Source organism: Haplochromis burtoni, unplaced genomic scaffold, assembly GCF_018398535.1.
Source record: "Haplochromis burtoni strain Fernald_Lab_line unplaced genomic scaffold, NCSU_Asbu1 Contig_202, whole genome shotgun sequence".
NCBI lineage: Eukaryota > Metazoa > Chordata > Actinopteri > Cichliformes > Cichlidae > Haplochromis > Haplochromis burtoni.
The window spans coordinates 915,916-929,438 of NW_024582563.1; the positions used below are offsets into that span (position 1 = coordinate 915,916).

Genomic DNA, 13,523 nt, shown 5'->3' on the forward strand with positions numbered 1-13,523 from the left:
CAGTTCAGGTGAAGTGGTTTGGAGGAAAAGTTTGAGAGGCAAGGCTGCAATGATTTGGACATGTGCAGAAGAGGGATACTGGATATACTGGACGGAGAAAGGTGGTATCGAAAAGGGTGAAGTGAAGGCAGATGATGCCCTGTGGCGACCCCTAAAGGGAACAGCCGCAAAAAGAAGAAGTAATATCTACCTATATGTGAATAACACCTGTGCAGTAGGACTAAGTCCCATTCTGCATTCTTCCTATTGAAATAACAGGTATTATTTTAATTAATGACATTTCTCACTTCTCTTTTAATTATGAATTTCTAACCTAATTCCTCTCTGTGATTAAAGATTCACTTAATAAGCTGTAAAAATGTATTGTCTGATGATGCAGCATGCTAAGGATTAGATTAGGAATTCTAAAAAAAAAAAAGATTATTGTCATAAATGTGGGTAATTGTTATTATTTAAGCCACGTTTTACTATTTTTTTTTTTTTTGGATGAGTCTGACATGTAATATATATTATATAAGAAATACTGATTTATGCAAAGTCCCCTATTACAAGTAAATAGCTATTTAATACTATTTTAAGTCATAGTGGGTACCATCTTTCATACCGGATTTCCTATTGGCAACAGCCGTACAAGGAACGTACAAGGGTTAGTGACAAGGATAATTGCGCGGTTGCCAAGTAGTTAGTATCCTGTCGTGAGGAATCGGAGGACGCTTTCTTACCAACCTGGCAACTTTGAGTATGCGCTGGATACAGCAGACAGTATGGCGGACAACGAAAGTGATTTGGAAATAGACGGGCTTGAATTAGCTCTGGACACGTTGTGTGCTAAACACTGCAGCGGCGAATCGTCACTGAAGAGCAAAGAGTATTGCTCTGAGTTTTGTGAGGTATGTCAGGTGAATTTATATCCTGTGATTTACGGAGTCGGCGTTTGTTTATCGCTAACGATGCTAGCTTTGAGAGCTAATGCTAGCCCCTGAGCAGCTCTTTTAATGCAGTTATGTGTATAAGGCGGAGGCATAGCACATCAGAGACAGAGCAGAATTAGTTAGTCAGAGTTTACAGATACGAACTGGACTTTTGGGTGTCTTATTTTTGTATTAGTGTTTGTTTTTTTTTGTTTGACGTTAGCTTTATAGCTAGATAGTAAAGCTAAGCTAATTAACGTTGTGGGCTTAACAAGGTTTGATGAACGAGGGAAATGGAGCAGTTTCTACCCTTGCTGCCTAGAGTTGACATCAGTTGATAAAAATGCAAAAAGACGTACGTACTGACAAATGGTAAGTTATTTTTAGGGAAAAGCAGGAGCGTGGTTTCCTTTCACAATGCAAGGTGCCCTCGAAGTGAAGAAACACCATAGCTGACTGCCAAATCGCAACTGAATTGTTTCACTATCCAGACAAACAGTACTCTGTTTTACATATACACACTTGGAATGCGTTTATCTGGGAGGCAAACGTTTGGATAGCTAGTCGGATGAATTGGCTTTTAACTATCCTAGAGCATGGAGCTTTAATTGCGTAAATTAATCCATAAGTTCCACCAGTAGCTTTACTTAAAGTTTACAATTTAATAAAGTTGATTAACTTTACTATTATAGCACTTATACTTACAAACACGCAGTTGCGAAACTGCTTCACATTTAGGATAAAAGAAACATCCCTCAATAAAATGGCACACTGTAACTACCACATGGTACCTATACTCAAAGGTGTATCATGTATAACTGAAATTAATACACATAGTTAAAACAGAAAATAAATAAGGAATACAAGTTTATAGTGGACATGAAACACTAAACGTATTAAGGCTAATTTACACCATGGAATCCCACTCTACACACGGTCATAGATTTAACACTATTTTGAAAGCGGATTTAGGAAATAAGTGTTTAAAGTTTCAGTTTTTAGATCATCTGTAGAACCACTTGTGCCTATATGTTAGCTAACTAGAGACAGAATTAATAACCTTGTACAAACTATAAAGCAGTGTATGAGCGTCACTGTTGCCTATGTCTGTAGCAATGACTTTTATTTTAAAAACAAAACATGGATATACTGTTCATTTTCACTCTCCATTTCCCACTTAGTGGTTCTTTGTTGTTGGCTAGCTGCACTGAACCAGGAAAATCCACCTGTTTGGGCTTTTGCTTTATAAATGAGCACTGTGTGGAGGAGCCTGTTTGATTCAGGTGCACTAGTGGTTCACTGGACCAACAAGCTAAATTTGAAAATTCAAGGATAACAGTAGTTATAGTTTATCATTACAAAATATCATTTCAATTAAAGAGTTTGGCCATACTTGTGGATTAACCATTACAGAAACATTTTTTTTTTTGATAATTATGAATACTGTTAAGTTATGAGAGCTGTGGCACAAACCTTAGATTGGGTGATGGTCTAACAAATGTGTTAGACATCCATACAATAAATGTCTAATGGAGATGTTAAATAGAAATGTGCATTCTAATGAACATTTCTATTTGATTGTCTTACAGTGTGTCTTATTTACGTTCTTATACTTTGGTTCTAAGATCCAATTTGTGTTCATATTCATACAGCACATCCACCAGCTGTCTTTATTATCCAAACAATTTCAGTTAGAATTCTTCTTGGTTTTGATTGTAGTGTATTGTTAAAACATTAGTACTCTGATGTACAGTGTGGACGGATAAGGAGTTCCACCATTTCATACCTAAATCACTATTTTCTATATATTACTTGTTTTTAACTTTTGGCAGCGTAAACCTTTCTGTTGTAAACTGTGTTAGATGTGGGATGAAAAACATACAGCTTTTAGCTGTCATGCATAGGATTCATTTAAGTCTTTCACATTTTTGTTTCATTCCTGGACAGCTTGTTGAGGAGTACACAGGGCAATGGCAAGTTCCTCTCCCGCAACTGAAGGTGCTGCGGACCGCACTCTACAATTTTACCAAAGCCACCACTGCCTTTCCAGATGACTGTCAGCACATCCAGTATGTTCTCAGCAGTTTGGCCTTGTAAGTGCAATGTTCACTGGAAGCTGTTTTAATGTGCTGTATTGATTGTAAATAAATTTATTTGAATAGCTGAACCCACGTATTTGGTTCGAAAATGCTTAATTGCCTAGCAGAGACACGACATAAAATGTTATTTCTAAAACAAAACTGAGAGACAGTTACTGTGAAAAATCAATGTTGAAAATGGTACAGAACATTTTCTGTAAATCAGTGTTTGTGAACCATAAATTCATGGAACCCTTTTTTTATCTGTTGGGAAGAGCTGGAGCTCCGTGTCCAAAAGGAATAGCAGAGTTGTATTTGCTGCCTGTCTTTGAAATAGAAAAAGACACATATTGTTTTAACTTGAATCATTTGGTAATGAGCAGCACAATTTTGAGTTGATAACCTCTCCTTTAAAACTAGCACTTGTAAGGCATTCATGTTCTGGTGGTTGTCACCTTGGTGTGAGATATTTTTCTAATGTCTCTGTCATTGTCTTGCAGGAGCTTCTTTGAACTCATGCTGTTTTTCAGCAAGGAAGAATTTGTGGAAGAGCCTTTAAAAGACATCCTTGACTCTTTTCAGGTGATTAAAAACTGACCTACTGTCAATTCACAGTACAATTTTGTAAAAGCCAGGTGTTTTTACAGGTGCTGAGTTTTAAACTAAAGGTAACAATACTTGTCTCAAAACTGCTGCCAGTTTCTTCTTGCACCAATGTTTTATGATTGAAAATAGTGACTAACTCAGCTTCCTTCTATAACATTAAGATTTTGAATGAACGTCTTCTCTGCAGATTTGCCACACTCGCCTCATGAGGCACAGGAACATCTACCTTCAGCATGTAAAGCAGATTATTAAAGTAGGAGGCCCATGGGAAAATCCTGTGTTACAGGGAATCCTGAAGGAGGATGATTTGCCACCAAACGACGGTAGGCATATGTGACATATAGGAAATAATACAATGCCTGTCCAAAATAAGAAGTCATACATGCTTATATTTCATTGCATTGCCTTTAGATTTGATGAGGCACACATAAGTTGTGATATAGTTTCAAATAAGCTTGGGCAATGTCACCACATTTACAGAGTTGCATTAAGTTTTTTGCCCAGATCTTGTATTGATGATAAAGGACCACTGCATAAAATCTTCCAAAGATTACATCAGGGTTATTCTCTGGCTCTGTGATGACCACTCCATGTATAAAAATCATTTTTCATGCATGGAGTCATTTTTCATGCAATCACTTTTTAAGAAATTAAGTGGGATGAATCTTGGTATGTCATCTTGGAATACGATAAGAAAATGGCATGTAATGTCACTGAAACTTGACCTGGCCTCTTGAAGAAACCCCATTTCAACCCCTTCTTACCCTGATACACTCATTATTAACCAAATTTTGTTACTAAACTACCAAATGTTTCAGTCATCTTCTGTCATGATCATCCCCCCCCACCCCCAAGCAACCACATTTCCTCCTCAACACACCATTATATCTATCATCACGTTTTAATAATACATTGCACTGTCATCGCCTATATATAAATATAGGCAATGACTTTATTTTCAGCAGGTAGTTCATATTAATACCCATCCCATGAGATTTACATTAACACATGCAATTACCTTCTATGCAGTTGAGGACTACGTGAGCTCAGAATTGCCAGTGTTCTTGGAGCTGCGAGTGCGATATCTGCAGGCCTGTGAACGAATGCAGGAGGCAATGGCTCTTGCTAAAAGCTGCCTGGAAAATCGTGAGGCTGGAAAGCATCTATACTTCCATCAGGCCTACTTGACCTGCCTCTACAAAGCCTCGCTGCATGAAAACCTTTACAAGGAGGTGAGAATTGAAGAGCAGAACAAGTAACCTTGAAAGAATTAGTGATAGGCGTTTCTAAAAATGGACATGGATGAATAAGAAAGGGGGGAAAATGCATTCTTTAGTCTTATTTATTTATTGATCTACTATGTATTTAAAAAGTCTATGTTCAAATCAACCCAAAACAGGAAAATAGTTAAGGCTATCCGGATGTTCAGTGATGACGCGACGAATCCTACTTCCGGGCCTTAAGTAGTTTGCGTTTAATATGGCTTTTGTGTTGTTAACATGTTTAATGTTATGTATTTTCTTCTATTTGATCTCAAAAAGCTCCTAAAACAGTCAGTGATCACTGTTGACCTCCCTCGGCTTTTATTACCGCTAATCATTTATTTAAGCTCAGTTTTTAAAACCTTAGGATGTAACTACAGCCCAGCCCATGCAGCAGTATATGAATGACTAACCTCCTATTGTGGATGGATTATCTCAGTTGTTCTCCTGGCTGACGTTTGGTCCTTTTACAGCATCCTGCCATGCGATTACATTTGTTCCTGACCACTGAGAACACTCACGGTAACTTTTATCGAGTGGAAAAAAAGTTAGCTTGTTTATATTATGCTAACGTAGCACATCATTATATATCAGCTAGCCCAACTTCAGTAACCCTACAAACGTCACTGCTGTTTAGTTTTCTGTCTTCATTGATGTTGGAAGTGATAACAGAGCTGTACGTTTTAATTTGTTTCCAAAACCCCGCAGTCAGGACATGCTGTATTTAGATAGAAGCTAGCGAGCTAACTCCCTGCTAACTTCTAACTCCGTTAAATTTCATAAATTCCGTTTTCATGGATGCCTGGATGTTAAACTCAATTGTTACACCTGGTAGAGCAGAACGCTGATCATTTTATTAAAGATGAAAGACTTTAGACAGTTTTTTCAACTCTCAGTAATGCCATAGTGATCGTTTGATACATGGACCTGCAGCGGAGTTTAGGTCCAGACACGGCTAGTGACGTCAGACTGAACAACCGGATAGTATATTAGTAAATATGATGTAACTGTATCACATATAATAGGTGACCATTTTGCAAATGAAAAGCTTTGTGAATGCCATACATTAACTATAATACATGTTTTATAATAAATAAATGTATATGTGTATTTTCTTAACTTCTTCCTTAGATGGCAGAGATAGATGGTCGTGATGCAGTGGAGATAATCTGCAATACAGAGAGTGTTGAAAAAGATGAGCTGTTGTTATCACTGTGTAAAGCTTTTCTTACACAGCAGCTACACAATGGAGACATGTATTACATCTGGTAAGTATGACCTCATATAAAGGATTCAGCAAATATTCAGACCCTCTATAGGCTTATCAGGCCAGATTTCAGTAGTTTATCCCATTCCTTTTTGCAGATCCTTCCATGATCTGTCAGATTGGATGGGTACCATCCGTAAACTGCCATCTTTGGGTCTTTTAACATATGTTCTATGGGACCATGTCTCAGGTTTCTGTTACACTCAAGGACAATCAAACTTGTACTGAAAGTAAAGCTTGCACTGTTGTCTTGACTGCATGCTTAAGGGGGAAAATCTTAAAGCTTTACATTTATTAAAAACTTTTTATTGACTGTCCCTCTCAACATCTCCGTTATAGAAGTCTTAGAGTTCTTAAGAGAGTTCCTTTGACAGAACTTTTTTTTAGTAAATGTAAGGGATTTGATTATACATTTTGGTGTGCCACAGCAAAAAGTAGAAATGTTTTAAACATATTTTTACTTTTTGGGCAGGAGGTTATTGACTATAGAGTGAAAGAAATGGCAATTTTACTACAATGGTGTGTCTCTCTCCTGTCAGTTTCTTCAGCCAGATTATGCAGGGTTGGGTATAGGGCATATCTTTGAATATGGCAGTAATGTTGAAGTGATAACCCCATTACAGTGCATGACTTTATTTAATTATTTTAAATGCTTTAAATGCTTTAGCATCTCTCTGTTTGTTGACTTAATATCATAGTTGTTGCCTGATTAAAATCATACCTGAACTAGATGTATATGCCTTTTATGCAGGGACCTGGTGTTTATCTGGAGCAGACTGTATCTTAGGGCCCATCCCTCCAGACAAGGCTTCTTAGCGGAGTGCTTGCAGCTGGCCTCCTCTGCTACCAATGTCAGAGCCATCTTCCCCTTCATAAAATTGGTCACTACAGAGGTGAGATGTCATTGCAGCATCATCTTTTGTCGCCCTGTTAAATTGTAACAGTTCCTGTACACTGTCTATAGTGTACAGAAACAGTTTAAAGTTATGTTTTTAATACTGTTAAATATTAGTTAAATGCTTTGGTTAAACTGTTAAAAATGTAAGTACTGCAGACATTTGCAGTTGGCAATTGAATATTTTTTTTCCTTTTGATTTGATTCTTATATCTGTTTTTTATCAGATTTATTCATCTGTGTTTATTTCCTTTTGAATAGCTGGGTGGTGATGGAATTCAAGTTTGCGTGGAGCTTTGCGCCAGGGCCCTGCAGCTGTGTGACATGCAGGCTGACACTGTAACCCGGTCACTCGTTTGCAAGACAATTGCCTTCCTGCTGCCCCATGACCTGGAGGTCTGTCGAGCGTGTGCCCTTCTTGTGTTTTGCCAGGAACGAAGCTTGGAGGCATACCGAACTGTCTCCCTGCTTTACATGCATCCTGATCAGGAGCCGCATCCCCACAACAACCCTGTCCGGACCTGTGTTCGCTTTCATATTCTTCAGGTTAGAGGGGGTGATGCGACATATATTAAACTTTATCTGATATGGGCTATATTTCGATATTATAACTGTGTGACTTGTTTACAACTGTGTTTTGCATGATTGTTTTTTTTGTTTTTTTTCTTTTCCCAGATGCTAAAGGAGCGCCTATGTTTTGACCCTGAATTTTGGAACTTCCTGACCCTTAGGACACATTGTTTAGAGTTAATGAATGACAAGGTTGTGACGGCTGCTGTTCTCGACGAGATGGAAGAGGAGAAGGCATATAGTGAAGAACTACTAAAAAGTAACTGTGTAAATGAGTCATGCACTCAAGACTCCATCTCTTGCAACTGCACTGAAGCTGGATTTGTGAACCTTCCAGAAGAGCAAACTGTAGATGGAGAGGCTGGAAAACGTGTTGCACTGTCGGATAATGATTCTCTGAAGAGGAGGAAATGGAGAAAAAGGCTACGACGGAGAAAACTGCCTCGGTCTGATGATGAGTTTGAAATAGGTGATGATCCAGAGATCAAATACAATGTCAAATCAACCTCTTTAGGTAATAACTCTGTGTACTCACTAAGGCGCAATCACACTAACAAGGAAAATTCTTCTGTAAGTCTCCCTCTGAACCGCAATAGGGAATACTTGTCTAGATGTGTTAAGAGCAAAATTTTGAAAAGAAAAGGTCAAAAGAAAAGATGGTTGCAAGGTCTTCCAAGACTGGAGCTGGTACAGGCAGTGACAGAGAAAAAGGTCAAAGTTAGAGGGAGAAAACGGGGAAGGAAGCCATTATCAAAACTGGAACTCTCATATCCCGATAATGAAATATACCTTAACAAGGAGGAGTATGGATTTGAGAAAAAAATGGACACAGAAGACAAAGAGCAGGATATGCCTCAACTGAACTGTGAGCTTGAAATGAGTGACCAGAAAGAGAACCAACTTGGGCACTTGAACAGAGAAAATGGAGAACATAATGATTTGGTTTGTGAAATTAAGAATGATAGGCAGATGAAAGACAATGAATTTGAGCAGATGACAGACTTTAAGGAGAATGGAGAACATCCTGATTTGGCCTTTGAAATCAAAAGCGAACAGAGAGCGTATCAACTCGAGAAGATGATGGGCCCTAAGAAAGAAAATGGAGAACATAATGGCCTTGATTGTCATAACACTTTAAGTGAGCCATCCCAAGAGGAATCTCAAACAGAGGTGGAATCCAAACTTTGTGAAGGCCCACCCATTGAGAATCAAGCTGCTATCGGTATTGCTGAAGCTGATCCTGTGGACCTTGATGGTCCACTATTGGAGTTATTGGATTGTCCAGTAGAACTCTTTCACAGTTACTCCTTTAAATCCAAATCACCTGACAGTGAAAATCCTCAACCGCCAGAATCTACAGCATCTGAGGACCTTAATGGCAGCAATGAAGAGGAACCCCATCCGTCAGTTGAAACAGAAACAACAAACATTGAGGTTAGTTATTTCTCCATATTTACATTACTGTGCAAGTGTCTCAAGCTTCCCTTATTTTGTTTTTTGCCGGGATGCGAAAGAGGAAAGGGATGCAGTGATTTATTTAAATATGCACACCCATGGAAATACAGGCAGAAACAAAGTTTGTACAATTCTAGCAAGTCAATTAAAGTCAATATTTGGTATGAACACCTCTATTCTTGAACTCTCTTAGGCAAGTTTTCTTGTGGTTTCTTTAAGTAGTCTTCAGGAATAGTTCTCCCAGGACATTCAAAGCTCCTCTTTGGATGGTGGTTGCCTTTTGTTCTATTTTTTGTCAAGATGATCTACACTTCATTCAATAATGTTGAGGTCCAGGTTCTGGAGAAGGCAATCCATGATTGATAGTGTTCCACTGAGTGTTTTTTTTTCTAGTCAGGTACACTTTTCTGCACCTGAAATACCGACTTTAATATAACATCAAAGTCGGTATTTCAGGTGTTAGTATAACTACATTATATTAATAAATAATAAATGTGTCAATGAAATTATAATAATGATCAATCATAAGTGATGCAACAGTAATAATAAGGATTATGACTAGTAACCTAGATTATGAATGTATGAATGTAAAATAATATGTCATCCCGACGCACTCCTAAAACTTCCATCTTCCTAAACCAAATGTCATTTTGCCATATCATTTTTGATTGGTCGACATGGTGCATTTTTCCACCAACACGAACGGGCTGTTTTTTTTTTTTTTTTGTTTGTTTTTTTTGTTTGTTTGTTTGTTTTGTTTGTTTTTTTTGGGTCTTAAGCAGAGAGTGCTTGCTAGCGCTGTCCTTAGACGTTAACGTGACGAAACTATTCAGGAAAAAGCATGCATATATATATTCTTTATCATGACTCTGGTTTTGCGTGGCTTATCAACACAATTTAAAAACTGGTACATATCACCGTGTTGCTTTGTAATCTTAAGCAGCTGCGCGCGCTCCCGCATGCGGCAATCACTTTCTGGTAGACGATCTGGTAGGCTTTTCTAATGACCATTAGAAACACCGTTGCTTGTAATGCCGTTAATTCCATCACTGCTGGGGACCACAGACTTTTGCACAGTACTGTAATTTAAGGAATGTTGTTATGAAAGTCAATTATTATGGGGAGATATTTGAAGTATGTTCTCTTTTCTTCATATTAGGTTGCATTTGATTGCACATATACACTTCAGGAGAAGTACAGTTTTGCATGCAGTGACATGATGTGAATTGATGCTCTGCTGCTTCCAGCTCTGATTTGACTTTTCTCTTTTTCAGGTAAAAGTTAAGAGAACATGGAAGGACAGGGCTCTCCGTACTCAACAATATTCTCATTTGTCCCACTACTGCACATTCTGTGGCAAAGACTACAAAGGCTTGAATGTTATGAGACATGCTCTCTCGCACCTCAAAAGTAGGAAACTAAGATGCATTCTCTGTGGAAAACGCTTCAAACAGCTTCCTTTTGCCAAAAAGCACATTCTTGAGCACATTGATACAATGTGCAAACAAAAATCTTCTAATAAGGAGCCATCCATTGAAAATGCTCAAGCTGCTAATGGAGTAATAGACAATGCAGGAAATAAGTGTAAGCCTTGGGATAAAAAACAGACTTCTATTTCTGAGGACGAAACTTTTGGACAGAGACCCGGAAGCAAAGCTAAAGTGTCACATCTCAAGAGGGAAGAACGAATCATCAGGAACCTCCGTACCCTCATCAAGAAGACATCTGTGCTTCACAAAAAATGCAAAAAACCTAACGCAAATCTATTCAAACAGATCGACTTTAAGGATGAGCAGGTAATCATTAAAGAAGGCCTGGTAATTGTAAGTAATCCATCTGTGATTGAAGAAGAGGGGCAGGAGACGCCTGCGGGAGAAAATGCTTGTGGTGCAGACATCACATACCACTTGTGCCCGTCTGACTCCTGCGATAGAGTATTCTTGAGGATGACCAACACACTAACAAAGCATGCTATCAAATGCCATATTACTGAAGACAAGGTGCTAGAGAAGACTTTTGTTTGGGCCAAACACAAGTGCACCCTCTGCCTCAGGTAAGAGAACTTTAAATAACTGCAGATATTTAAAAAAAAAAAAAAAAAAGGCGGTCTCTTAACTGATTGTAAAACACTAAAAGACTCCATACATGTACAGTTAAAGGGTTTGAATTTGGGAATTTGATTTAGCATGTTGCGCACGGTTTTTTTCTCTCTCAACAGGCAGATTCAGTTTCTTCAGCATTATAAGGACCACATGAAGAGCCACAGTAGTCCTCTTCCACACTTCTGCTACCATCTAGAGTGTAAGCAGCGCTTTGTGACACAGCAGGAATTAAAGGATCACGTAAATACCCACCAGCCCTTCCGACCTCAGTGTCCTTTCAGTGGCTGTGAGAAACTTTTCTCAAGTTATCTGGGTCTATATGACCATGAATGGAGGCACTATGTCCCAGTCCCGCAGAAAGACGAGCTAGAATTGGGACCCAGCAAACTGATAAAGGAAAGCGCTGAAGCTCCATGGAAACAGAGAGTGAAGGTCGAGGAGATATGGCTACAGAGTAAAAAGGGGCAGCAGGAGAGTCCCATTCCTGATGGTGAGGCCTCTCGTGTTGAGGATCTCACACTAATAAACAAAACTGATGGTGAGACTGGTGGAATAAATGCGCAAAACAATAATCTTAAATCTGATAACTATTCAGAGAAAACTGTTGCAGATCAGCACACAGATGATACCAAACCTACCATCAATGGATATGAAGATGTGAAAACAAATGTTTCAGTGGGGTTTATGCCCACTTCTCACACTAACGCTGCTTCAGCGACTCCCACCAAAAGATGTCGAAAAAGACCAACTACTGTCGAGGTAGACCCTTTAAACGTCAGAGATCTTGAAGATATTTCTACTTTGGCCGAGGGAGTCCAACAGAATATAGCAGAGCCACACATTCCTGAGCACAAAACCTTCAAGCCCGAAGATCCCTCCTACGCAACTTTTGTTAAGGCCCCTTTCATCCGGCCACCTCCATCCACCTACCTGGATGAATCTGTGCTTTCAATGCGCAAAAGGAGGTCCACTGATGATGCTCCCAAGAAAATTATTTATTGGAGTCATAAGAAAAAGAAGGACCCTGATCCAGAAAAGGAGCAGCAGGTGGAGGATGTGGCCCCCGAGCATAAGATCAGACATCGCTGTGATAAATGCCTTTCCTCTTACAGCAGTCTGGAGGAGTTGCAGAAACACAAAGCCCTCAACACGTGCTCTTCCCTCTTTGGCTTTGATTCAGATGATGAAAGTAAGTTTGCTTAACTCCATTTTCTGACCCTGTGTGGTTTTTTTTTTTTTATTATTTTTTATTTTATTTTATTATTATTACCTTGAACAACCAGTAACTGTTTTTTCCCCTTGCTGTTTTTTTAGGTTAATATTTGCAGGAGTGTGAAGAGTTGCTGCAATTGGAATGGCTATTTCTGTTACTTGGCTCAGGAGGGGCCTTCATGACAACTAAACACTAAAATTCTTTCTTAATGATCAGTCATAGTCCTTAAGGCAAAGGAGATGTAAACCAGAAAATACCTAGTACCTAAAAACCAAATTTGGGTTGAAACTACACACAATATTTATTCACCCTTTTTTTTTTTTTTTTTTTTTAAAAAACAAAAAAAACAAAACTAATTTGACCTGCTGACTTTGTCAAGTCCATGTAAATTTGGGAAATACACTAATTGTCAGGTAACGGGAATCTGAATAATGGACCCATTCCCTCTGTTGTGGTGTTCACGAGTCTTTGGAGACTGGATAAGAGAATGAATTCTACACACAGTTCATCATTGGAGGTGTGAATTGCAGTGTGCAAACAACATGTATGTTCTGTGGTCTTCCAAATGAGGCATGGACCACTTAGTTTGTATTGTAGAGCACTTGAACTTACTAGACATGACTGTAAAGGTGGATATCAGATGGCTGCATCATCGTAACTTTTGTACACTGTAAAATCTATTTTCTAAATAAGTCCTTCAAACCCCTGTCACAAATGCACATTTTAAACTAAGAAAATCATGTGGGTAGCAGTTGGGCAGGACTGGGGTTGCCTTTATTAAATTTCTCTAGTTGCGATACAATTATGTATTAGGGCCGTGGCCAAAACATTTGAAACAATGTAAATCTGCCTTCATTTTGTCAAACTTTCTGTACAGCGTATGCATTACTCACAATTCTGTTAGTGCCAAGACTGAATCAGTGTTCACACTGTAGGATGATAAACACCATGTAACTAATACAGTACCAGCTTGCTTTAAAGTTTTTATTCTTTTAAGTTGGTTTAAACAATGATTGTGCATTTCTTTATGTAGAGTATTTCACATTTATCATATATGAACCTTTCAGGTGGTTGATCTGTTTAATACCTTTTTGATGTAATGTTTATATAAGACGATGCACTTAAACCTGCTTATTTATATGTACAAATGTCAATAGATTGGAT

At 38.5% G+C, this 13,523-nt stretch overlaps 1 protein-coding gene across 1 annotated transcript; it reads left to right on the plus strand.

Moving 5' to 3' along the window:
* Positions 1 to 663: 663 nt before the first annotated feature.
* LOC102313188 lies at positions 664 to 12,679 on the plus strand. The gene is made up of 12 exons (XM_005935718.3): positions 664 to 890; positions 2,859 to 3,004; positions 3,490 to 3,571; positions 3,783 to 3,918; positions 4,625 to 4,827; positions 5,989 to 6,125; positions 6,876 to 7,017; positions 7,281 to 7,565; positions 7,695 to 9,023; positions 10,319 to 11,097; positions 11,263 to 12,335; positions 12,461 to 12,679. The coding sequence occupies exons 1-12, from the start codon at positions 765 to 767 to the stop codon at positions 12,463 to 12,465; spliced, it is 4,443 nt and encodes a 1,480-aa protein (XP_005935780.1). The 5' UTR covers positions 664 to 764; the 3' UTR covers positions 12,466 to 12,679.
* The last annotated feature ends 844 nt before the right edge of the window (positions 12,680 to 13,523 follow it).